The sequence below is a fragment of the Drosophila bipectinata genome, chromosome XR (assembly GCF_030179905.1).
Source record: "Drosophila bipectinata strain 14024-0381.07 chromosome XR, DbipHiC1v2, whole genome shotgun sequence".
NCBI lineage: Eukaryota > Metazoa > Arthropoda > Insecta > Diptera > Drosophilidae > Drosophila > Drosophila bipectinata.
In genome coordinates this window covers 6,520,728-6,548,349 of record NC_091735.1, presented here as the reverse complement: position 1 = coordinate 6,548,349, position 27,622 = coordinate 6,520,728, and the positions used below count along the sequence as shown (strand labels likewise).

Genomic DNA, 27,622 nt, shown 5'->3' with positions numbered 1-27,622 from the left:
TCACCGATTATAGCTGGAGAACCTCTGCAGGGATATAAAGTTTACCGTGACCAAGGCAAACTTACATTTCATTTCCTCGTCGTCGGTCGTCGGAGGAATCCAGTCCTCGCTCGATCTCGGCCAGCTCTCCTCTGGTCCTCGTAAAAACGGCGGTCCGTTTAGCCATCGCGAACCGATGCTCAGGTCCACGGCCTTGCGCAGCCTTGTCTCGTCATCCGCCACATTTTCGGCGGACGGGAGTGATCTCCACTGGGACGCCTCTGTCGATTCCAAAATCTCCGCCACCCGGTTTCCGACGAACTGTTTGTATCTCCGGTGGGTGTTGCTTATCCAGTGCAACACAGTCTTGGAGTCCGTCCATAGCGCACAGTTGCTGATCGCCACACCGTGCTCCTGCTTGACGGTGTCCATCAATCTCGTGCCCAATACCGCTGCTTGGAGTTCCAGACGCGGGATCGACATGGTTCTCATCGGGGCGTATTTCGTTTTGGAGCTTATGAAGTGCGCCTGCACGTCTCCGTTCTCGTACGTGGCCCGCCAGTAGGCCGCTGCTGCAAACGCCGATTGACTGGAGTCCACGAAGATGTGCAACTGTAGCGTCCGCACTTGTCCGCCGCCAAAGTAGTGGCGCGGGCATCAATTCATCCGGTAGCGGCTCGTCCCAGTTGACTCCTCTCCGCCAAATCTCCCTCAGCAGCAGTTTGGCAGTCACCATGCAGCAGCTCAGGAACCCAATCAAACGTAGACATCACCAGGCTTAGGAACTCCCTCTTGGTAGGGACTCGTTCCCCCGTCATCACGTTCCTCGGGACTCGATGGTACTTGACGCCGAACTTGAACTCATCGGTAGCCGGCTGCCAGTACATCCCAAGCACCTTCTCCTCAGCTTCGGTCCATCCGACGCTGGCGATGGGCTCAAGTGGGTTCAGCGCTTTGACCACACTTGCCGAACTGGAGGTGAATCGGCACAAATCAAAACCTGCTTCAGCGTGAATTTCTCTCACCCGTGTCGAGATGGCGATAGCTTCGTCCTCGCTGGCGAAACTGTCGACGTAGTCATCCACGTAGTGGTATTCGTTGATGGCCAGGGCTGCTCGCGGGTCCGTGCTGCTATACCGCAAAGCATTCACGGTCTTCACGTAGTCCGCCGAACATGGTGAGCAGGCCGCTTCGAACGTCATCACTGCCATCTCGTATACGTCCGGCTCTCGCTGGTCGTCTCCGTCTCTCCACAGAAACCTCTGGGCGCATCTGTCCTTCGGCTGCATCAGTACCTGATGAAACATCTCCTTGATGTCTACACAAACTCCAACCGCTCCTTCCCGAAAACGGAAGAGCACTGCTGGCAGGGGCTTGTAGCGCTGTGGGCCTTTCAGTAGCGCTGAATTCAAGGACACACCGTCCACCTTGGCAGCCGCATCGAAAACCAGCCGGATTTTCCCAGGCTTGTTCGGGTTTTCTACTCCGAAGTGCGGCAGGTACCACACTTTGCCCTCCTGAAACCTCTGGACTTCCTGGGCCTCCAGTCGTCGTGCGTATCCTTTCTTGACATAATCGTCCATTATCCGGATGTAAGCCGACGCGAAATCCACATCGCGCTTCATTTTACGCTCTATGTTGACGAGCCTCCTGAGGGCCATGCTGTAGCTCTCCGGCAATCTCACTTCGTCGTCCTTCCATAGCAGCCCGGTCCCGTATCTCTGGCCTACACGTTTGGTCGTCTTCTCCAGGGTGCTCAAGGCCCGTGCGTCGCCGCTATCTCCGACTGACGGCTCCAGGTCCACTCTGCCAGCTGCGACTGGCTGCACCGGCTTCGCTCCGAAATTCTCAGTCTCGAAGTAGTCGCTGACCATCTTCTCCAGAAGATCATCCTGGGGCACGGCTAGGAGGCACGAACTCAGAAGCGGCGAGCTCGGCTTTCCGTTCACCGGTCCATATACCACCCATCCAAGTGCGGTGTCTGCTGCAAACGGCCCTCCAGATCCATAACTTTTGGTTCTGAAGGGTACTCCTAAATGCGCATGATCCAGTCCAATTAGGATCCTCGGCGTCGCGTTGTTGTACGGCATCACCGGCAGACGCGTGTTCGCCTTCACTGCTTGTACATCCTCCTGACGCAGGCTCTGCATCGGAAGGTTCAGATTGGCCACTCCGAACACATTTTTCAGCCCATGGCGCTTTGGTTTGCCCGCTGCGCTGATCTGCAGGCTGACCACCTTCGTGTGCTCTTTGGCGGATTTTCCACCAAACCATTGCACATTCAGCTGTCGACTCTCGCCTTTCAGGTTCAGGCTGCGGATGAGTTCGTCATCGATGAGTGTGACAGACGATCCTTCGTCCAGCAGTGCGTACGTGTCGACCTTCGCATTCTCGCCGTACAGCGTCACGGGTAGAATCCTGAACAGCAGGGTGCATCCGATGTTGAGGTTGAGTCGATGTTGAGGTTTCGGTGCGGCAACTCCTGGCGATCGTACGCCGATCGCCCTTCATCCCGCTCACGTCGCGCGTCTACAACTGCGGCCGACGTAGGATGGTTCCTATCGCTGGAATCCACTGACCGTGGCACTCCTCTCCGATTGTTGCCGTCTCTGTACGGCTGTCGGTCCTGATCCCTCCTGTGGCCCCCATCTGCGACTGGCGGCCGTTTGGATCGTTCAGGTACTTCGTGGAGCAGGTGGTGATGCCTCATCTGGCATCCGAGGACGTTGCATCCGCGGCTCTTCCTGCAGAACCGGGACATGTGTCCGGGCTCCAGGCACGAGAAGCACAGTCGCCGCTTCATCGCGGACTCGATCCGTGTCGTTGTAGAGGCGCTGATGAAGTCCTTGCAGTCCCTGACCTGGTGCTGTCCCTCGCATATAGGGCAGCATCTGGGGCGGTCGACATATCGCTCCTCCTCGCGAACACTATTCGCGTGCAGAATCCTTCGCTTCGGTTGTTCCCTGGCTCCGGCGTCCGTGACAGTGCACACCAGTTTGGCGAATTCATGGAGCCACTCGCTCAGGTGCGCCACCGTCGGATACGGCTGTATCGTGGCCGCGTGCCTTGCCCAGTCCAACCTCTTGCTTAGCGGCAACTTGGCTATCAGCTCCTCCATTAGGGTTGGGTTGGCTAGGTGCTGGCTGCCGGTCGCGGTCGACTGCAGGAACGCTGACAGGTTGCTAACCTTCGTCGCGAACGGCACGATCCTCGCAATGTTGGCCTCCTGAATCGGCTGCACTTCGCGCACTCTCTCCAATTGGCTGCGGATCAGTTGCTCCGGGCGTCCATACCGGAATCGTAGCTGCTCCATAACAGCTTGTACGTTGCTGGGATGGATGAGCAACGACTTCACGGTTTCGCGAGCCTCTCCCTTCAGGGCTTTCACTAGCCTCTGGTTGTTTTCCAACTCGGTGCACTGGTAGGCTGCAGTTGTCTCCGTAAACGCACACAGGAATATTGGCCATTCCTCTGGCTGACCCTCGAAATCGGGAAGATCAGGTAGTCTGCGTGGCGTCCATCCTTGTATGTTTGTCGTCGGCGCTCCATATGATATGGGCGATGGCGCAGGTACCTCTGGGTCAACATAACCTAGCACCGGCTGTGCTGCGGCGGTCACACAAGATGGCGGAGAGTAGCGCAGTATTGTTGTTGTTGACACAGGTTGTCCGTTTGCCCAATGGCCGCCAAGCGTCGGCGCCAAATTCGCACTCCATTGTGGCGGCAAATTTGTACTCACTTGTCCCGGCAACTGCAGCGATGGCGTCACTCCGAGATCCGTTTGCAGATTGTCCCTCATCTGCCTGGGCAGGTTTTCGCTCAAACTCTGCCGTGGCGCTGCTCCATGATGTGGCAGCGTTCCACTCGAACATGGCGATGTATTCGCTGCACCGCTCACTCCAACGCCGCGTGCCCCGATTCCAACGGGATCTCTGGCGGCCTCTGCTTGTCCTCCACTTGCTCTTGCCTTCACCAGCTCCGACTCCAGACGTGCGATCCTTTCCATTAAGGCCGCCACTACAGTTGTGGGATCCGTGATCTGCCCCGTCGCTTCGGGCTGCAGGTTACTTGCCGCTTTCCTGGCGGCTGTTCCACTTTCCTTCGGAGTCTGTGGCCTCTGGCGATCACCAGCCACACTCGCAGAGCTGGTCGCGGTGCCAGTTGCTGTGGCCGTGGTGGTCGCAGTTGCGGGAACGCCCGAGGCTTCCAGCCTGGGGCTCCGCCTGGGTGAGTGCTTCGTGGGCATCATCTTGCAGAGTTGCGAATAAAAGAATTTGTCACCGCTTGGCCGATCACGGGAATGCCTTATAACACTCGCAAATAGGACAGTTGTTGAAGTGATGTGTAACGAGCGTTTTATTCGCAGTTTCTCTTCCCCTTTCTGTGATGGCGCAAATCGATGTGTTTATCCGCCAAATATTGTGTTCCTTCTTACCCGATTTTAGTGCGACCAAATAACCTAACTAAATACTTCAAAATAATACTGACTTCATAAATCCTGACTATCAATAGCCTAATCCGTTCCGCCACACATATTTTATATTACAAACATATATTATTTTTTAAGTCACTCACCTAATAATCGATTGATCCGCTTTGCACTTCTTAACTCAAATGCTTGCAAAAATTTCGTCAGCCAGCAAACACAGCTGCGTTTAAGCGAAAGAGTAGAACAAAATAAAACAAACTGTTCTTTCTGGAAAATTGTTTTTGTAAGCAGTGCACCGAAGACGCGTAAACAAACAGCGTTGTAAAGCATAATCGAAGTTTTGTCTTTAATCTTGTGTATGCTCTTTCCACAAAAAAACAAAAGCAAAAGCGATGCTTGCCGTTATTTTGTACTTATGCGCTAATGCGCATATATTTATTAACTGGGTGGTTCGACGTTCGATTACTATAGGGTTAATCTAGTAAGTACCCATGTAGTTATCGACGAGGTAAGCACTTACCCAGGGCTAATCGCTAAATCGAATCGACTAGGTAGTTCGACGTTCGTTTACTATAGGGTCACTTTAGTAAGTACCCATGTAGTGATCGACGAGGTAAGCACTTACCTAGGGTCAATCGCAAACTCGAGTCGACTAGGTGGTTCGATCGTCGTTTACTATAGGGTCACTTTAGTAAGTACCCATGTAGTGATCGACGAGGTAAGCACTTACCCATGGCCAATCGACACCTCCAGTTCTGCAGGGAAGCGACAGAAAAAAATGTGTCTTCCATTAGAGGTTTTGGCCCTATTAGAGGGCTCATCAAATCCCGATGACACCACGGCGGGTGAGGATAAAAGCTCTTTTAATATTGTGCATTTTGACCATCAATATAATATTAAGTTGGAGAACGAAGAGCTGGACTTTTTTTAAAAGGTGTGTAGGGAAAATATTTTTCTTCTATACGTTATTAATTGTCTTTCATTACAGGGGCACACGATGCTTTAAATGGACTTTATTCTTAAAACTGTATTAAATGGTAATACATTGTTAAAGGCATGCCACGCCCACTATTTTCTATCAATCAAAACCAAATACTGTCACTGAACTCTAAAAATCTGAAGAAATTTACATAAGCGAAAAAAAAAGGGGCGGTGCCACGGCCTTTTTTTTCTATGGTAAAAGATATTGGTCAATATAACCCCATGCAAAAAACAGAAGTCAAATGTCTTGCTCCGATTTTTAGTTATTAATCTTTGTCACAAAAACTGGTCAAACTCTTCATAGTGCGGCATTAACAAGGGCCGAGTATTTGGATCAGTGGGACCGCAGAAAAACATCAACAGAGAAAAAACATCCGGCTGTCGGCAAAGCCGGTATCGCCAATACCCGACACCATCGACTCCAAAGTAGGGATGGCGTCTGACCTGAGGAGTTTTGACTCTCCTCCCACTTAGCCTGGGTAGCTGGGTCCAAACTATGAAGCAGAACCTGGACGATGATGCAGCTGGCGATCTGATTTGACGAACCAAAATTTTTTAAGGCTCGCATATGGGCATTGAATTTGTCTAAAATACCTTGAAGAGCTGCTATTGAGCCACTTTCCAACAGATTGAGGCCGAGAATCTGAAATATTAAGCGACGGTTATTAAATCGTTTCTCCAATACATTTAGTGCGACATCATAATTCTCGTCGGATACTTCTAAGGATTGAACTGAAGGCAAGATCGCAGCCTTTGCAGCTCTTCCACCTTATTAATACGAGGATTGCTGCCGACGATTGTAGTGAAGATCGAGTAAAATTCAGTCCATTCCAAGTATCCACCGCTGAAGGTAGGGAGAGGCAGAGGAGGCAACTCTTGAAAACATTGACTAACCCTGGGTCAGCCTGCATGGTGGTCATTCCGTTGGCAAGGATGGAGTGGGCAGCAATTCGAGAAGAGCGGAGAGTCGTCTCGTGCTCAATTTCGGCCTGCATCGTCGCTACGAGCTCCGAAACAGTCCATCGGAGGTCTTTACTGGTCTGCGAAATGTCCAAATCCTCAAGCTCCCCGTGGATGTTCTTGAAGTCGCTGAACATGGCGACTATCTGGCCATGTCGCACGTGGAGCATGGCAACATCTACTTTGGAAACAGGCTGAAGAGTTTCTTGGATCCTCTGTACGAATCGAGAATATCCAGCGCCTTGCACTTTAAAATGGCACTATGGGCTGGATTATATTAAGTCGGAACTTAATATATATAACTTAATAATCGGAACCAACCCGAAGTAAATAATTTCGCCGCAAAAATGTTATCGCTCAAAATGAAGTTGCTCGCGGCGATCTGTCCCACGCTCAGAACCGTAGCGGAATTGTGGAACGTATATATATATGAAGTTATGTGTGAGCGAATGCACTTGTGTTGTGGAACGTAATTATGTATGTATATGCACTTGCGAACTGCAGTTTATGTTTATGTCTATGTATAATTAATTATATATGTCGGAGATAAGTTAGATTTAATTTCAAATACTGTATTTACTGATTAATTATAAGTTAAGTGTATAGTCTAAGAAGAAATAAATGGGCATTGCAACTGAAGAAAGAATGAAGAGAGATAAGCTTTGAATAAGAGCGCGGTGGGGAAGGAGAGTAAAGCCCTGCTGAGTATGGCGCAATGATAGAAAGGAGGAAGAGGAGAGGAAGGGCAATCAAGAACAGCCCTCAGAAGTGAACGGACGTGAAAGAAGATCATTGCGAATCGCTGCGCGTTGTGAAATACAAAATGACAGAGAAAACGACAACCATTCCCCGGCAATTTGTTTGTTATTATAAACAAAATGTTTTCTTATTTCTAAATTTCTTATTTTATTTTATTTTCTTATTTATATTTTCTATATTTCTAAATTTTGTTGTTTTTTTTTTTGTATGTTTTAGTAATTTGTTAAATATATTAACTATCACGTCGGGGGTCACCAATGTTTGGTCATTGATAGTTTTCAATGCCGTTAAATAAAAAGGCAAATTGTATTTCATTTTAAACGTTATAAAAATCTTTATTTGGCCGCATATTAAATTGGGATTTTACAAAGGGAAGCCAATTTAGGGTGCGACCGCAAAAAGATAATGAACGAGGGGCGCCAACCTGGACGGATGCTCGCTAGTTTGAGATGATGAATTAGTTGAAGCTGAGCGGCCGAAAGGAAGTCGGCTTGCGACCAACAATGCTTACGTTATTAATTAATTATCTAAACCTAACAGTTGCTTGCTGCCTGACCCGACAATGGCTCTGTACCGATTACCATTGACTGTTGCGTTCTGGCCATTATCATTTTTAAAGAAGTACGGACCAATGATTCCGGACCAATGACATACACTTGAGGGTTAGCTTCACTTAAAATGCGGCAGTTTGGTTTGTTGACGTAGCCATTCAACCTGAAGTGCGCTCCATCGCACACAAAACTTACTTAATCGGGAACAATAGCAATCTCGTTTTGGGCTTATTCGACGAATCTACGCTATGCTTGATGATCGTTTATTTCAATTCTTGCACGAGTTGGATTTTGTAAGCATGCAAAGTTTGCAAAGTTGCATTGCAAACCAAGATCCTTCCACAAAATCGTCCATAGAGTGGATGGACATAGGGTGATCAGATTAGCTGAAGTGGAAAATACGGACACCACCGTTTTCTCGTTTCCAAAAATTTTTTTAAATTAACAAACTGGTCGAACAATTTTGAATCATCCATTAGAATATTTTTGGATGCGAGAAATGCAACAGATTTTTCAACAGATTCATACCTCAAATCTTTTCCTGGCTTGAAATTTAACCATTTGAAGTCTTCCAAATAACGCAATGACTGGCTCCATTTCAGCAATCACAAGATCTTTCATACACTACAAGCATGGATTCTGTAAAGTTTTGACACTTAGTTTCTTTACCTGCATTTGTTAGCTTTTGCATTTTCTGCTTGACTGTGAATGGTATAAATTTCGAATTGAGTCTTTCAGTCAAAGTCTCCCATACTTCGTCAATGATTTACAAAACTTCTAGAACAGAATTGTCTTCGCGTTCGATTCTTTTGATTCTATTGTGAAAGACATTCATAAGTGAACTTATAAACAGCAATTGCAATTCCGCAAAATTATCTTTGAAAAAACTCTCTAAAATAATTGGCGGATCAGTGGATAAAAAAAATGATTTCAGAGCTGGAAAAATTTGTAAAATTCGATCAACGCTTGGCTTGAGGGTTAGCCATCGTGTTTTGCTGTGAGATAGCAGTTTCCTGTACTCCACATCAACGAAATCGCAAAAATCCTTCAATTGATTTGTCCGAACAGTGTAAATCGAGAAGTGATTGAAAATTTTCATTACAATACATTCAATGTCGAAAGAACCGAACCGATCTATACCATGGTGAGCTGAATTGTTCATGACATGGCCTGAACACCCAATGCCAATGATATTTTGGTTGATTTCACGCCTTAAATAAGTCAATACGTTTTCTTCTTCTTTGTTTCTCAGTCAAAACATGTTTATCCAATTCCCTTTTTATTATGTTAGCAATAGTTTGAGGTTTTTCATCAAACTTTTCTTTGATATTTAACAATTTGACAACTATCCCTTCTTCAGCAGGATAAAAATATTGGACTATCAATGGGAACATTTTCAAATTACCATGATTACTCGAATCAGTGCCTATACTAAAGAAAGGTGTCTTTTTCAAATCTTGCACTACCATTTCAATGGAATTGTTTGTAGGGGGGCGTTGGTTCCGCAAAAGATTCCAGGATTAGGGATGAAATGATAAGTCGGGGGCGTCTTTCGGATGGTATAACGCGGATTTATTCGGCTGCTTACATGAGATTAATTGCTTAAAAACTAGTACAAAAAGTAATAGAAAAACTACGATCGACGACGGCCGGCGAAGGAGCGAGAGCGCAAAGAGGGGCGAGCGCGGATGCGCTCTTCAGCGCGAGTGCGCTCTTCAGTGCTGGTGCGCTCTTCAGCGCGGGTGCGCTCTTAAAGTTGCGGCACACCGGCCCCTCACGTAAACATCCTCCCCCCCTTGCAATCGCTCGGGTTGCAACATATCCCTCGTCGCTAGCTATGCGTCACTGCAGCTAGAGGGCGTACATGGTCGATGAAGGCCCCCGTGTCGAAAATCCGGGTCCCGATGTTGACGCTGTTCCGTCTCAGCAGCGACGATAGGGTGGGCGCAGCGAGCGCGTCCTGCGGGGGCCCTCGAGGAGAGGCGGAAAGTTGCCTAGGCGCGGATGACGCGGGCGGAAGAGCGGTGGACGGCACCCGATGAGTGGCGGACGAAAGCAGTGGAGCGCTTGACGACTGCCAGCCAGTGGCGGAAGAATGCCGAGGAGTTGCCGACGAGCGCCGGGAAGTCGATGGCCGTGGATCGGCTTGTGAGTGCCGGAAAATGGCGGACGCAGGGCGAGAAGCACCCGAACCGCGCCGGGAGTTGGCGGATGACGGCCGACGAGAGAGCGAGACACCAGGTGTACTGTCTCCCGTGGGCGGTGACCGGTGCTCCTTGGTCCCGGGGTGCAGCAGCGTGTGGTGATCCTGACCACACGTCTTACAGCCGTCCCCACGCCGACAGGATCCGTCGGAGTGCTCGTGGACCAGGCAGCTCGAGCAATAGCGGTTCACGAGAACCACTCGGAGCCGCTCCTCGGCACTAAGGCGTAGGAAGCGCCGACACTTCTTCAACGGATGACTCCCATTGCAGACTCGGCATCGGTAGGATAGTGTACCTCGAGTACATCTGCTTTCCAGTGACGGGGCGTTGCGTGGGCGTGGCGACATCGTGCTGAATATGACCTTGGAATCTAGAATTAGACCCGGATCAGTCGGATCATCAGCTGATTGCCACCGTGCAGCGTGATGCGATGTGTAAATCGAAGAAGGAGTCGTAACAGAATTATGCTCGCATCCGGAATCGAAACCCTGAACCAGTGAGTCACCGAGGCTGCGGGCAACTCGTGCGGAAAAAACAGACACGCTGCGGGGGTTGGCTGGAGATAATGGGCCTGTCAGCACCCATCCGAAAATGGTCTCCTGACCGAGAAGCGACCTGCAGATATTAGCCTTGGAATTACCGAGGAGAATGGACGGAAGAATGTCAGCTCCTAATAACACATCGACTTGGGAGCTCTCAAAGAAGTTGGGGTCCGCCAGGGTAATATTGGGCAGCCCCTTGAGACGATCTCGCGAAATCGGATATGATGGCAGATTTCCTGCCAACTGCGGAAGAACGTAAGCCGCAGTCTCTAATTGTAGCCCGGGTCTTGACGGCGACCGAATAGAGAAATGGCACAATTTAGTAGACTGCGCGGAAATGGTTTGATTAAGGCCGGAAACTTGGGCTTGAATCGTCTTGAAGGGAGGCTTGACGAGGTTGAACAGTCGTTCCGTTATGAACGTCGCTTCGGAGCCTGAGTCTATCAGTGCTCGTGCTTGGACGGTGCACCCCAAATGGCACACGTTGATAAGGGCCGTGCCCAGTAGGACGGCTCCTGACCCGGAAGCGAAACACACCTGCACATTCGACTGATCCTCGGGGCCGTTTGTTGACGTAGGCGGACTTGGAGCGGTAAGCTGCGTAGGCGGACTTGGAGTGGTTGCGAATGGATTGCCGCGGTGCAAGAGGGTGTGGTGTCTGCTGTGGCATGTGGAGCAGGTATGGGCGCTCGTGCAGTCTCGCTGCTGGTGCCCTCGGGCAAAACAGTTTAAACATAACTGCTTCCTCCTTATGTAGTCAGAGCGCCCATTTCTAGGAAACGCGGACATAAGCGAATGGGGTGGTCCTCCCTCGAACAGAGATCGCAGCCCTTTTGGCCCGGAACCACTCGAGTCTCGTATGAAGTGAGCCTCCGAGCAGGGGCAGTAGGAAGTCTCGACCTTGGCGGAAATTGCACGGAGCCACTAGGCCTGACGTCGTCGATGGCCTCCAGAGTGCGATGGCGCTCTGTCAGGAAGTTATCTAATTCCTTCCATGTTGGAATCTCGGCCTTATTATGTACGGATTGCTCCCACATAGAAAGTGTGACCTTGGGGAGCTTTGACGAAATCATAAATACAAGGAGACAGTCCCAAGCCTCAACATTAACGGAGGACATTTCTAGGGCTGTCAAACAACTCTGAATGGTAGCTTGCGGCTCCTTCAGCGCGACGCCGGACTCTTGAGAAATAGCCTGGATGTTGAAAAGGATCTTCAACTGGCTGTTGACCAATAGCCGCCGGTTCTCAAAGCGGTCTGTGAGGCTTTGCCATGCGGCGACAAAGCCCTCATGGGTAAGCGGAGCCTTAGAAACAATGGCGTGGGCGTCACCACTTGTCTTGGACAATAAGTGGAACAACTTCTCTACCGGGGTGAGCCGCGAGTTTTGGATGTAAATGGCCGTAAACAAGTCTCTGAAGGTGGGCCACCGAAGATAATCACCCGCGAAGACCTCGGTATCCACCGGAGGTAACCGGCAGCCTGTAGGCGCGGGCGTGTGGACATTGACGGGAGCCTGAGTGGATTGGGAAGCAATTTTCTCCCGAAGCTGGGCAATACATCTCGAATAGACGGAGTAACAGTAGCTGTACTTCGCTTCCAGCACTGTCGAGGCGGCCGCATTGTCGTCGGACACGGCTAGCAAATCGGAGCAGCTCTCATAGCTCTTCTCCACCTTCTCCCATAGTGCCTGAATTTGGTCCCGATGAACTTCGCACATGTATTGGGAGCCTATTTCCGTTTCTGGGGCGCCCGGAGTACTTATGTTAGCCTCAAATTGGATAATTCGATCTGTTGTGGCGATGAACTTTTTCAACGCCACTTCGACCGCACTTGGAGCCATTTTTGCGACGGAGTGAGTCTGCCTTTGTGAAGGACCGGGGGTTGTATTGACGGATTCGTCACTCCTTGCCCTTGGACTGACACTGGTAGCCTTAGGCTTCAAAAGAGGCGTCCGCGGAGATGCGGATTGAGATCTGTCCAAACGGATGGCTGGGATCGAACGCGGCTTTTTGCGTCTCCCGTGGGCATTCTCAGAGTCCAATTCGCTGATCAGCGCTTGTCGACTGACTCGCGCAACAGGTGCCCCGTACGAAGTGGTGGCCGGTCGCACTAATGTGATGAGAACGGTGAGATCGCGGATGAAAGGCAATTACAAGGAGCAAGTGCGAACTAGTGGCGCCGATGTGGAAAGGAAAGTCGTGTGCGGCGAGGTTTGTTCGGATTGTAGGCGGATGTTGCCTGATGCGGAGTAGAAGCAGAGTTGGAGGCACGAAAAAATGGAAAAAGTACCGGAAAATTCGTGCTTGTTCGGAAAAAAATGATGACGGTCTATATATGTACATGTATATTTCGCCTTGTGTGGTTCGTACTGAATTTAATATATACTGAGAGATTAAATTCTTAACTATTTTCGAATTTGCGGAGCCGGAAGGTGGACTTAACTTTGGCTTGAATTTAACACACAAAGATATAAATAATTAATTTTTGGCTAACTGTCGGATTTAAATATGATGGAGCCAGAAGGGTGGAGTGGAAAATCTTAATTTTTAATCAATTGAGGTTAATTATCACGAAACTGGAACGGTGGAATTGAAACCTAAATATTTGATTAATTGAATTTAATTAACACGAAGCCGGGAAGATGGAATTAAAAACCGCGGCTCTATTCGGACAGAAGGTGGATAATTAAATTAAATAATTATACTTTTTCGATAAATAAATTTTCGACTTTAATTATTGAGTGGCCGGAAAGGTGAATTAAAAAAAAACCTGGCCCTTTGCTCGAACGGACAATAAGAATTAAATAAATTTTCGTAGTTATAATTATAAATACACAAATTCATAATTAATTGATTTTTTAATCTATTTTGTTATGCAGCCGGTTATGCCGTCGGCACCCTGTACGTACCTCAAAGAAAAATAAACAGAACCTGTTCACAAACACAACGCGGTCTAGGTCGAGAATCTTTTCGCTTTGCTGACACGCTCGGTGATTTGTAGGTGAAATGGCGGCGCAGGACCAGTTGCAGTTTTTAGAAAATGCAAAATATTTCATGTCTAATCATGTCATGCCCCTATATCCTCCTGGAGTTGTAGTGCTGTGAGTGTTAGAGGCCAAATCATGACATGGCATGCAGTAAGAGTGCATGTAGGCAACATGGAAAGGCAGTGTAGAGCTCGATAAGTGGACTGTGTATGTTGGACATCGGTCACAGAGCTTCCTCAACTGGTAGGCGTGAAAGTAGGTGGACATGCAAGGCAGGCACTGGATATACGTATGGCAGCTGTGGGCATGCTGGGGCGCCTTCAGTGGAGCTTCTGGATAAGTGGACTGTGTAATTGGGGACTCAGAAAGTTATGAAAAGGTGTACAAAACGACACTGATTGAGGGAAGATGAAAACAAACATTACGACAGCGTGGCGGACTGTTCGGTGCACTTGAACTCTGGAACCAATCTCTGCCACCTGCGGCTGGGCTTGGTATTTTGAATTAACAGCCTTCTTTTGTCACCACACTGGCACTTCACTAGTCACTCGCGATTCTTTCGTGACTAATTCCCACCCAAAAAAAGGCAGGCAGAAGGTAAGCGGCGTGACGCGCCATAAGCTCCTCGACTGCCAGTGCTGAATCGACTAACGGAGAAGGCTCGACTATGCACGGCGATGGACATATGCGCACACAAAAACGGAGACTGATAGAAAAATTTGCCGAAATTTAAGATTGTAGGTTATAGGGGCATTGGTACGCAATCTCAACCCGCCGCTGTGGGCCTGGGAAAACCTCGACTCGGGAGTTGGCTTACTTCGAGGTGTAAAGGCAATCAGGCAGCAGCAGTGAACGAGCCTTACTGCCTCGATCACTGCCGAAGACCGGCAGATGAGGGAGTGGGCAGACGGAAACATGTACATTGTCTTTTGGCGGAACAATGCTATGCAAGAAACTGCCAGTGCAGAAGAAAATCCAGTAGACTATCCTGGGCCTCGGCCAGGACTCAAATGTCAGTGGGCGCTGGTAATCCGCAAAAGATTCCCAGACAGGATGAAACACAAGTCAAAGTGTTCTCTGCTGTACAATGACTATGCTCTGGCCGCACAGACGGCAGCCAAAACAAGTAAAACCACGATCCATCTTCATGCAGCTCGGCTAGCAGCTATATAGGCTTTGAGTGGCGCCTCGCAGCAAACGATGCCTGAAAGTTCTTCAGCTTTAAAAAAGCCTAGCCAAAAAATGCATCTGTCTCCTCTCACAAACAGAACAAACAGATAGAACCTGATTTACAATAGCTTCGGTTTTTGTACGTCCGCAAGAAACATTTTTTCCTGCATGAGAATCGCCAAAGAGTGAGCGAATGAGTTGACTTGTGCAGTCCATGGATATGTAGCTTTGATGAAGTTTTATGGTGGGGTATGCCAAAGTTCCTTCAGCCGCCCAAACTGCATGTTCCTCTGTTGCTGATTTATGATAAGTGCAAAATGGAACGCGAAGTAAATGCATCTTGCACTTTTTTTGAATGTTTTGGTGTAGCGAGATGTTTTACCAGATCACAAGAGCGATCAGGCGATATTTCATTAAAAAAGAAAAAATACAAACCACTATTTGCAACTGACACCTTACAATCACAAACAATGCAATGAGCAAAATATGCAGATTTATTTTAAAAACTACGAGAATAAGTTTTTCTCAACTCCTCTGTATATGTACACTTGCGTGTGAACTTCCAGGATCTGCAACAACAAGTAAATTTTTTTTTACAATAAATCTTTCAACTAATCTAATCGTAATTATTGTTTATAAAACATTCAGAAAACTTACGAATTGGTTGTTTTGTTACAGATTAACTGATTGAGAATAAAAAAGTCAGCTGTTACAGAAATACACAAAACAACGCTATAAGCAATGTATGTGCGCGACAGTATGCAAGTTATCCAACCCCTAAATACAGGCCACTTATGGCTTTTATAAACAATATTTTCAATCTCTGCATTTGCCTTTGGCTTGATCTTTGGCTCAATTATCCAACCCATAAATCCAGGCCACTTATGGCTTTCCACTTATGAATTTTATAAACAATATTTTTAAACTCTGCATTTGCCTTCGGCTTTGTCTTTGGCTCTGAGGTCCGATCTCGGTTCCCCATAAACAAATCAAAATCAAAAGTAAACATCAGCTTCCCTCCGAAGCCCAATCAATTACACCTTTTGCGTTTCAAGTACCCACCAAATTGCATCGATCAGCTTAATCGAATTTCACAATAAGATGCGACAGTTTCATCTTAAGCCTCTAATCTAAACACAACTGATGGCCGAGGTTCTTTGGATCAGATTTAGAATTAAAAAGGCAGTCCTATTTTGATCGAGACCGCGAACGGTTGACGGAAAATAATTAAGAATAAAAAGTGTCTTGTAATAATTAAGTTTTAAGTTGTATAATTAAAAAGTAAAATTTAAATTTTTTTAATTCACCGAACTACAAACAATTTAACTTGCATACATAGCAAACCGAACAACCAGACGCAATCGTTCCATATTTCTAGGGAATTCTACCGTATAACGCGTGCTAAACTGATTGCGCGTCCTCTACGTCAACTGCGAGCGCGGGCGCTTTCGAATTTTTAAGTCTAGAAACTCATTTCGGAAAAATTGCAGGTGCAACCTGTTTTTTCGTCAAAAACGCGAAAAATACGGACATTTTACAAAAAAATACGGACTAACGGACACAGAGCTGAAAATACAGACATGTCCGTATTAATACGGACGCCTGGTCACCCTAGATGGACACAGATTCAATTCCTGTGCTCGATGGCGGATGAACACATTTGGGTCTTCCTCGGCGTCTTCTTACTCTCTACAGTAACAATAGCTTCTTCTGTACGCGCCGTACGGCGTTTCTGGTGAGGCAAATTATCAATAAGATTAAACGTGGTGCGAAAACGTTCCATGGATAATCAAATAAATTGCTCTGATGAACGATTTCGTCGACGATAAAATGGACGTAGTGCGCGATACGTCATTCTACAGAACCATTATTTTCGAAATAAAATTGCACTTTTTGCAAGCGTTGTTCAGGCGCAAATCTTTTCATGATGAATTTCCAAGCCAAACTGAGCATAAATCACTATAAAGCTGTTAAGTCAGTCGGTATCTTGAAAAGTAATGCCAACATAAAGTTTTATACCTCTAAAAAAACACCCTTTATTTTGCCTTCTGACAATTCCTGCGGTTTTGAACGATTTCAGCCGCTATTTTACCCATTTTTGGAAATAATAGTCAAGCAGGACTTGTGTAATATTTTCCAAAGCAGCTCTGTGAGCCCTGTTATGCTACACATTATTATTATTTCTTTACATTATATTATTTTTTTGCTCGTCCGGTTTGACAATGTCCGCCACCCATGACTTACAATACCAAAATTTAATTGCCGGGAAGAGCCAAACCTGACGATCTTGAACACGGGCCAAGACTGGAAGCTTACAATGCATGGCATTCACGAAGTTGGGCGTGATTACATCTTTCCTTAAGTCCACTAATGTCTCCCAATAAGAAAAAACAATTTGATTGCGAGTCTTAATACCAAACACTATTAATAGTCGCTTATTTGACGTGGACGCCTTCGCCAAAATGACTTGGTTTTAAAAACAGTTAAGAAGCTTTTCCGTGGCCTCAATGACAAGTGTTGATGACTTTTCACATTGAATAGTGGCTCGATCTGACTTCACAGAGCTTTGCGAAGCGTAAATACCTTGTCGCGGCAAAGCATCGGCCCCACAGTTTTCTTTTTCTGTCTTATAACCTTTGCACCACTTTTTTCAATGAGAGCCTTCCAACGGTTGAGTTTTGAATTAGGATTCATATCAGAGACCGCAAATATAAAGTCTCTTTATGTCACTTTTCCCATAGAGGTAATGGCAAAGACTATCCAAGACTCATACAATTGCTAGACGCTCCCTTTCGTTTGTGGCATAATTTAATTCCCTATCTTTCACCGTTATAGGCCAATTTCTCTGAGACAAGACTGCATTTATAAAAAAAGATGAGTTGTTAAATCAAATGGTCGCCAAAAGTCTGGGTAATGAAGGATAGCGTCCTGTGAAGCAAGGATATTTGTTAGCTTTTGTGAAATGCCTTTAACTGGGGCTTATCAAAGCTCACCGAAATGCCTTTTGAACGATATTTGCTGACCCTGCCAACTTCACCCTTCAGAAACTCTGTCAAAAATCTCGCTGTTAATGCGAAATCTTTGACGAAGCATCGATAGTAACGTGCTATGCCCAAAAACGATCTTAGCACGAAAAAAATTCTTGGCTGTTTGAACCTTATCCTAGCTTGTGTTTGTACCCTCCTTTGTAAAAACAAAAGTAATAAAATCGACACTTTCCTTAAAAATTTACTTTGACATTCGCATGTTGGCGTCCTGCAGGCTCTTTAAAACCACCGCAATATGGTTATCATTAGAGTTTCTTAAAAGACAATAACGACATCCACATAGATGTAATCGATGCTTCCTATTTTCTCCCGTAGAACATCGTAAATTGCCCTTCGAAAAATGCTTGAGACATTCTTTAGTCCGAAAGATAGGCGGCAAAAGAAGTTTTTTCCCTGTCCAAAAAAATTTGGGCCTTCTCAGATTCGACAGTAGCATAGTTATACTCGGCTTTGGGTGTCTTGTAGTATGCACATATATTAAATACCCACTGTACCGAGAGTACTTAAAGGGTGCGCACTGTAACACTTTGTTGCAGTGTTTACATAATCCAAAGTCCCGGTCATAAGCCCTAAGTGGACGAAATATGAACCGATCGTTATGGCTTAGCCCGCACACAGAAAGTGCTAGTGTCAGCACAATCGTAACAAACGGTCAGCATATGCATACCCCTCGCGCCTCCACTTGAGAGCGCATAACAACGTATATTATTATATTCCTTTATACATAAGTACATAGCCGTCTCTCTGCCGCCGCCTGCGAGCAGCGCTGCTACGAGACTTAGCCTTACTTAGACTTAAGAAATATTGTAAAAGAACGGAGACATTTTGATCGTTGGAGCGGCACCTCAGCTGCTCCTTCTAAATAAAAACCCAACAAAATTCAAACCCTGCAGTTATCCTATGACATGGCGACCGTGACAGCGATGGAAGGACATCGGAGGACATCGAGGGATAAAAAGGATACTCCAACAAAGATATATTCAGGAGGATACATATAATAAAACATACTGGATAAACTGGAAAATGCAAAATAAATCGACGAAAAAAAAAAATCTGAGTGAGTAGAGTGAAAGCAATGGGCAATCGCGGAGGAGTTGCGAAAAAAATAAAAAAAAGAGTAGCACACCTAAAGTGGCTACTCTACGTAAATACTCCACCTCCCGCGTGGGCTACGGCCCAAAAACTTCAAACAACTACATAGATTTTCTGAAAGAACAATTAATAAGCAACAAAAATAAACGCCCAAAAATTGCCGCCACTCACTCAGTTCTAATTAGGAAAATTAATGAAAAAATAATAAAAACAAAACCTCCATCACCCAAGCCATTACCATCACCCAAGCCATTACCGAAACTTAAAAAGGCATGCCCGAAGGATTGCCCTGGACCACTGGACAGCCCCCACTGCAACCACACCTGTGCGAGGACCGGCACCGGTAACGCCTGAGCCCAAAAGGCCCCGGACAGCAGCAGCAGCAAATAGAGTGCGGGAATACGCCACCTCCTGCGCCACCGTGGGAACGTCAGCGTTGCCAAACCGGCGACGACCAGCTGACGTAGAAGAAAGAAGGTAAACCAACCGGGCTGAAAATTTTTTTTTTACCCATGCACTGCGTTGCATAATTTTTTTGATTGCACTACGATGCATATTTTTATTTATATAATATAATATTATGAAAAATTGAGAGGAGCTTATTTTGCCCAATTAGAAAGTATGGCCCGTATAGCTGTACAAATAATAGGTAGGAAAAAGATGTTAGAGAAAAACTAAGATTTTTTTAAATTCCTTTCTAATGAGAAGTAATAGCATAAGTAAAACAGATCAAATAAATGATTCTGACTATTACTTCCCAGAAAAATTATATAACATTGCAAAATATGACTCAAATGAAAATGAAATAGAAATTGAAAAAAGAAAAATAGATACAATATTTAAAATGGGTTTGGTAGATACAAAAGTTGTAGATTCCACGGCAAATGTCGTTAATAAAATTGAATCCGAAAAAATCGATCTTCAAACAATCACAATATTGTAAATGATAATCGTTATTATAATGTTGGCAAGCGTATTACTAAAATTCAAGCAAATGACCTGGACAAAATCTAAAAAAAAAACCTGAAAAAACAAAAATTATTACACATAAATGTCAAAACCTAAAATCTAAGAAAATGAAATAACAGAAAATAAATATAAACAAGAAAGGAAAGCTAACTTCGGGCGGAGCCGAAGTTTATATACCCTTGCAGTTAAAACCGGATATATATCGCAAACATCGGATATAGTTGGCCGATCCTTATGGGAATAGGAATATATAATCCAATTTATTACAATACCAAATCTAAAAAAAGTCCCAAACTTCTATCTTCAAAAATACGAAAGTTGATATTTCTACCAAATACCATTTCCGATCGTTCAGTTATATGGCAGCTATGGGATATAGTCGGCCGATCCTAATGAAATTTGGTAGGTTGGATCAACTGACCAAGAATTAAATCTGTACTAAGTTCCAGCTTTCTATCTTCAAAAACACGAAAGTTGGGTCATTTCCGATCGTTCAGCTATATGGCAGCTATAGGATATAGTCGGCCGATCCTTATGAAATTTGGCATGTCGTATTATTTTGCCAAAAATAGCTCTCATGTAAAATTTGAACTCTCTAACTCTAAAAACACCAAAGTTATACCATTTCCGATCAATCAGTTATATGGTAGCTATAGGATATAGTCGGCCGATCCGGGCCGTTCCGACTTATATACTGCGTGCAAAGGAAAGAAGGGTGTGTGCAAAGTTTCAAGACGATAGCTTTAAAACTGAGAGACTAGTTCGCGTAGAAACAGACAGACGGACAGACAGACGGACAGACAGACGGACAGACGGACAGACGGACATGCTCATATCAACTCAGGAGGTGATCCTGATCAAGAATATATATACTTTATAGGGTCGGAGATGTCTCCTTCACTGCGTTGCACACTTTTGACCAAAATTATAATACCCTCTGCAAGGGTATAAAAATATATTACGTAATTCTTTTTACAAAGTATGGCTAAACTAAAGGAATGGATTGGAACAAATTGTACGAGGAGTTATCAATAATAAAAACTAATTTTGACAGATCGTAATAGAAAACAAAATAAGTAAATCCATCACAATGGCACAATCAAATATTGATTTTATTAATACAGCATCTAAACTTATACCAGTTTTTGATGGTAAGGCTGAAAATTTAACAAGTTTCATTGATGCTTTACAAATAATACAATCAATAAAAGGCGAGCACGAAGAATTAGCTGTTTCCATTATTAAAACAAAGCTAAAAGGTATCGCCAGGAATCTAATCGGTAATGAAACAACAATTACTGAGGTGATTGCCAGACTAAGAAGCAACGTCAAAGGCGAAACTGTTGAGGTATTATCAGCGAAGCTGATGAGCCTATAGCAGCGCAATAAAACTGCTAACCAATACACACAAGAAATTGAGCAGATGACGAAAGCCTTAGAAGGTGCATATATATCAGATGGTTTACCTTTAGAGCTAGCCGAAACTGTTGAGGTATTATCAGCGAAGCTGATGAACCTATAGCAGCGCAATAAAACTGCTTACCAATACACACAAGAAATTAAGCAGATGACAAAAGCCTTAGAAGGTGCATATATATCAGATGGTTTACCTTTAGAGCTAGCCGAAACTGTTGAGGTATTATCAGCGAAGCTGATGAACCTATAGCAGCGCAATAAAACTGCTTACCAATACACACAAGAAATTGAGCAGATGACGAAAGCCTTAGAAGGTGCATATATATCAGATGGTTTACCTTTAGAGCTAGCCAGGAGTTATTCCATACAGCATGCAGTCACAGCAATGACTAAAAATTGCACAATCGATAAGGTAAAACTTATCATGCAAGCTGGCATATTCAGTACTATGAACGAAGCCGTTTCCAAATTTGTCAATAGTTGCACTGAAGCAACTGGGCAGTCAAACACTATCCTATATTATAAGAATTATTCACAGCGCGGCTCAAATCGCGGACGTGAAAGTTATAGAGGTAGTTTACGTGGTAATCACAATAACTACAACCACAATAACTACAACAACGATAATTGTAACACAAAATATCAAAATAAAAATAGAGGGCGAGGTCCATATAGAGGAAACTTTAGAGGAAGTGGTAACTCGAATCGAGGCCACAATTGCAATAACCATGGCAATGTAAGAATGACCCAAAATAATAACCAAAACACATCAGAAAACTCCCAAAACCGTTTAAATACTTAACAATAAATGAAGTCAGAACTCACACCATTAATCTCAGCCAAAATATATTCGTTTCATTTTTATACCCTTGCAGAGGGTATTATAATTTTGGTCAAAAGTGTGCAACGCAGTGAAGAAGACATCTCCGACCCTATAAAGTATATATATTCTTGATCAGGATCACCTCCTGAGTTGATATGAGCATGTCCGTCTGTCCGTCTGTCCGTCTGTCCGTCTGTCTGTCCGTCTGTCTGTCCGTCTGTCTGTTTCTACGCGAACTAGTCTCTCAGTTTTAAAGCTATCGTCTTGAAACTTTGCACACACCCTTCTTTCCTTTGCACGCAGTATATAAGTCGGAACGGCCCGGATCGGCCGACTATATCCTATAGCTGCCATATAACTGATTGATCGGAAATGGTATAATTTTGGTGTTTTTAGAGTTAGAGAGTTCAAATTTTACATGAGAGCTATTTTTGGCAAAATAATACGACATGCCAAATTTCATAAGGATCGGCCGACTATATCCTATAGCTGCCATATAGCTGAACGATCGGAAATGACCCAACTTTCGTGTTTTTGAAGATAGAAAGCTGGAACTTAGTACAGATTTAATTCTTGGTCAGTTGATCCAACCTACCAAATTTCATTAGGATCGGCCGACTATATCCCATAGCTGCCATATAACTGAACGATCGGAAATGGTATTTGGTAGAAATATCAACTTTCGTATTTTTGAAGATAGAAGTTTGGGACTTTTTTTAGATTTTGTATTGTAATAAATTGGATTATATATTCCTATTCCCATAAGGATCGGTCAACTATATCCGATGTTTGCGATATATATCCGGTTTTAACTGCAAGGGTATATAAACTTCGGCTCCGCCCGAAGTTAGCTTTCCTTTCTTGTTCAATGTAGCTACTGGAAAAGAACTTATATTTTTCATAGACACAGGTGCAGACTTTTCCATTTTAAAAGAAACTTCGGATAACTTCCAAAACATCCAAGATGATTACATTATAGACATAAAAGGCATAAGTCAAAAAATAATAAAATCCAAAGGTTTAGTTTCTATAGAGATACAGACAACCAAATACATTTTCATATCCTAAATTCACATTTCCCAATTCCATGCGATGGAATAATAGGCATCGACTTTATCAAAAAATACAACTGTCAATTAGGCTTCAAGCCATCTGAAGATTGGCTTATAATTAGACCCAATAATCTAAAATTCCCAATTAAGGGGACCCCCCCCATTCTCGATTTTAAATTTTGACGATTTTCAATGGGCTGGCAAATGAACATAAATTATTTTTTAGGGTTGTAACTGTGCTTACATATATTAAGACACAAAAAGGAAGAAAATCATTTCACAGAATTTTTTTTTGTTTTGTTTTTGTTGTTGTTTTTTGTGATCAAAGAAAAGTCCTTCTTTTCGGCGGCGCATGTGATTTCCGCTCACTGGAACATCTGAATCCAAAAATTCCAACGGGATTAGAAAAAGTACATGTTTGGCTCTCGTATGAACTAGGATTATTAACTTCGCTCAAAAATTAACAAAATGGTGGACCTTTGAAATTTTTTTTTGGAAATTTCCATTTTTTTCAGCCACAAATCGAGTTGAAAAGTAAGGAAGATCTTCACCGATTCGATTTATCCTAGTTCATACGAGAGCTATATATGTATAGAATAACGTGTTAAAATTTGGAAACGATTGGATTAATAGTTTTTGAGTAACCTCATGCGCCAGTCGTAAAAACACTGTTTGGAGAAAAACGCGTTTAAAGTTTTGAGATGGCTCTCGCCGTCGCCTGAGGCTTCCACCATAAATCGGCTATATCTTTAAGAGTTTTTGAAATTTTTACTTGAAATTTTCAGGGAACATTCTTGAATAGTTACAAGTTCGAATTAAATTAAAAAAAAAAAATCGATTTTTTAAAACCGAGAATGGGGGGGGTCCCCTTAAAGTACCAATAGCTCATAGTTCTGGCAATATTTCAATACTTCTGCCAGCAAGATCCCAAGTTATTCGGAAAATTGAACTTAATTCAACAGCAGACAGTGTATTAATTCCAAATCAGGAAATTTAACATGGTATTTACGTTGCAAATACCATAGCAACATCCAATAATGCCTTCATTAGACTATTAAACACAACAAATACCGACAAAGTCAGTGCAATTTTACTAGCGCTCCGGAGTAAAAGTGTGTGAAAGAAAGGAATAAGCGGAATGGAATGGCACACTATTACTCCAGAACGCTATGAAGATTGGACTGACTTGTTTTGGGAAAAGCGTTATAACTTCAACAATTTTCATAATTTCGAAATAAAATTGGTCTCGTTTTATTCAGAATTAACGAGACAATATTGATATGTGTCAAAAATGATACCATTTCCTAGAAGTTGTACCGAAAAAATGGCGTCAAAGTTCGAAAAACACAACAAACATTCAAAAATGTCAGTTTGTTTTGTAAAATTTGTATCCTTTTTGTTTAAATAAATTAAAGATGTATTTTTTTTCAAAAGCTACAACATTTAACTATTGAAAAACGTAAAAAAATTGAAAATCGGCTTAAAATTACGCTTTCAGGAATTTTTAAGAGCAAAACACTTTCGAAAAACCGTTTTTTCGAAATAAATCAAGATTTGAGGGTGTATGAAAAATTTCAAACATGGTTTTATACTATACTCGACCTAATGAACAATTCCATCTAGGTCTCTTGAAAAGTTCTAAATCACTGTCGCACTGTGTTATTCACGGCACATAACAAGATTATGTTAAAACAAGAAAGGAAAGCTAACTTCGGGCGGAGCCGAAGTTTATATACCCTTGCAGTTAAAACCGGATATATATCGCAAACATCGGATATAGTTGGCCGATCCTTATGAGAATGTAATAACATAACCCAATTTATTATAATATAAAGTCTAAAAAAAAGTCTCAAACTCCTATCTTCAAAAATACGAAAGTTGGTATTTCTACCAAAAAACATTTCCGATCGTTCAGTTATATGGCAGCTGTAAGATATAGTCGGCCGATCGTTATGAAATTTGGTAGGTCGAATTAACTGACCAAAAATATAATCTGTACCAAGTTCCAGCTTTCTATCTTCAAAAACACGAAAGTTGGGTCATTTCCGATCGTTTAGTTATATAGCAGCTATAGGATATAGTCGGCCGATCCTTATGAAATTTGGCATGTCGTAAATGCTCTCATGTCAAATTTGAACTCTCTAACTTTAAAAACGTCAAAGTTATACCATTTCCGATCAATCAGTTATATGGCAGCTATAGGATATAGTCGGCCGATCCGGGCCGTTCCGACTTATATACTGCGTGCAAAGGAAAGAACGGTGTGTGCAAAGTTTCAGGACGATAGCTTTAAAACTGAGAGACTAGTTCGCGTAGAAACGGACAGACAGACGGACAGACAGACGGACAGACGGACATGCTCATATCAACTTAGGAGGTGATCCTGATCAAGAATATAATACATTATAGGGTCGGAGATGTCTCCTTCACTGCTTTGCACACTTTTGGACAAAATTATAATACCTTCTGCAAGGGTATAAAAATGTTCCTTTTAAATGGACGGATGAGTGTGAAAATGCATTCCAATACTTAAAAATAAAACTTATGGATCCTACCTTGCTACAATATCCAGATTTCACTAAAGAATTCGGTATAATAACAGATGCAAGTAAGAAAGCATGTGGAGCGGTTTTAACTCAAAATCATAATGGTCTCCAACTTCCCATTGCATACGCATCAAGAGCATTTACAAAAGGTGAAAGTAATAAATGTACTACTGAGCAGGAATTAGCTGCAATTCACTGGGCGATATTACATTTCAGACCATATATATATGGAATACATTTCTTAATAAGAACAGACCATAGACCTTTAATATATCTTTTCTCAATGACCAATCCCAGTTCTACCCTGACAAGTATGAGGCTCGAACTAGAAAAATACGACTTTACAGTCGAATATTTAAAGGGAAAAGATGAGCGCATGTAGCTGATGCGTTATCAAGGATAACCATCAAAGATCTACAAAATATAACTAGAAATATATTAAAAGTCACTACTAGATATCAAAGTAGACAAAAAGTCCGCGCGGAAAACGAAGAACAAGAAATGCCAATACCATCTTTAAATAAAGCTTCTAAGCCCAACGTATACGACGTCATAAACAATGATGAAGTACGTAAAGTAGTGACCTTGCAGATAAAAAATATGTAATGTTAATTGAAACAAGGCAGAAAAATTACTGCAAGATATGATGTTCGCGATTTATATACTAATGGAGTTATTGATTTAGATCAATTTTTCCAAAGGCTTGAAATAAAAGTCGGTATAAATAAAATCAGCCAACACAAAGTGGCACCGTGGGAAAATATCTTTGAGTATACTTCAATAGATAAATTTTAATTAATGGGCAATAAAATATTGAAAACATTAAGAGTAGCGCTACTTAACCCGGTGACCCAAATAACAAATTTAAAAGAAAAAGAAGCAATTTTGTCTACATTTCATGATGATCCAACTCAATGAGGTCATACTGGCATATCAAAAACTTTGGCCAAAAAGGCACATACTCTATGGCACATACAAAATAATATAAATTGGGTTTGTGTAATGATAATGTTGTTGTTGGTTATCCCTCGCTGCAGTCGGTGATGCCGCAGACGCTGGAGATATGGAGTAAGGTAATTACCCCTGGCGGTTGCCGGGGGGTGTTGCTACTCCTTGTAGGTAGTGGTTGAGATCCCTGGCGGTTGCCGAGGGGAGACCCGTTCTGTGACGGGAGTTATGATGGGAGCACTTGCCCCGTTGTCACGGCCCTTGAGGCGCGGTGAACAATTCTACAAATGAATTTACAAGTTAACGGCAGTGCCGGAGATTGGTTTTATGGTGCTCTTTATTGTATGAAACTCTGACACAAACTGAAACTTAAAGCTAACAAAAAGTATTTCATAGCGGCCACGCAAGTGTGCAGTGCTTGCCGCTATGCATGGGCTTCCGGCCAGACGCTGTGTCAGTAGTTTGGCCAGAGCGAGCTCTTAAATAATCGGACATTGCCGCTGCCTGGTTAACTTCAGTTAACTACTCCCCCTTCAAGAATGAGGCCGCCCTCGGCCGACCCTATTTGGGCAATCATCTCCTTCAGCTGGGCCGCGGTTTTTCGGGCCTGAGTGACTCGCCGATAGGTCAAGCTGATGCAAATTAAAGCGCAGCATATTGCTCCCACTATAAACACCAACTGATGTAACCGATGGTGGTTAATCTCCTTCCCGAACTCTTTGATGTGCTCCAGATTACGTTCACTCAGTCGGTGAAGGTAAGGAAGGCTAAGAACGTCACGTTCCATGGTGACGTTCAGGGAAGGTGAGCTGGCCACTCCTGGAGCCCTCTTCGGGGCTGTGTTATGATTGACCAATTGGGTTTAGTTGACCATGGCACTCTTTTCAAACGTGATGAGATATGTGCCTTTTATATGGACACAGGTGCCACTGTCCACACACACGTGAGCCGAGCGATCATTTACAATTACTATTCCTTCATCAACGTAAGTGATGGGGTGTAAATCGCTTTGTTAGATCTCGCAATGCGCCGTGCCTCCAGCTCTTGGGCGCATGATCTTCTGCGAACCACTCGGCAAAATGTAGCTCCTGATGTCGGGGAACACTTTTCCACGGTGTGGATCTTACTGTCGCATTCGGCAATGACGTTGTCTTCCAGCCTGAGCAT

The 27,622-nt window shown here is 43.9% G+C and overlaps 1 protein-coding gene across 1 annotated transcript; it reads right to left on the bottom strand.

Annotated features, from left to right (window-relative positions):
* LOC122321424 (uncharacterized) lies at positions 1-27,622 on the bottom strand. Its single transcript, XM_043211311.2, has 8 exons — positions 27,583-27,622; positions 27,123-27,292; positions 6,232-6,564; positions 5,834-6,032; positions 5,139-5,163; positions 2,475-4,262; positions 713-2,397; positions 1-605 (listed from the first exon to the last, which is right to left on the bottom strand). The coding sequence occupies exons 1-8, from the start codon at positions 27,620-27,622 to the stop codon at positions 1-3; spliced, it is 4,845 nt and encodes a 1,614-aa protein (XP_043067246.2).

Excerpts from the sequence above, each read along its gene's own strand:
- LOC122321424 (XM_043211311.2), bottom strand. The coding sequence starts at position 27,622 with ATGCTCAGGCTGGAAGACAACGTCATTGCCGAATGCGACA. Across the intron at positions 6,565-27,122 it reads TACATCAGTTGGTGTTTATA|AGGATCCAAGAAACTCTTCA; the intron begins GTGGGAGCAATA and ends CGATTCGTACAG. Across the intron at positions 5,164-5,833 it reads GGAGAGTCAAAACTCCTCAG|AACTGGAGGTGTCGATTGGC; the intron begins GTCAGACGCCAT and ends GCTTCCCTGCAG.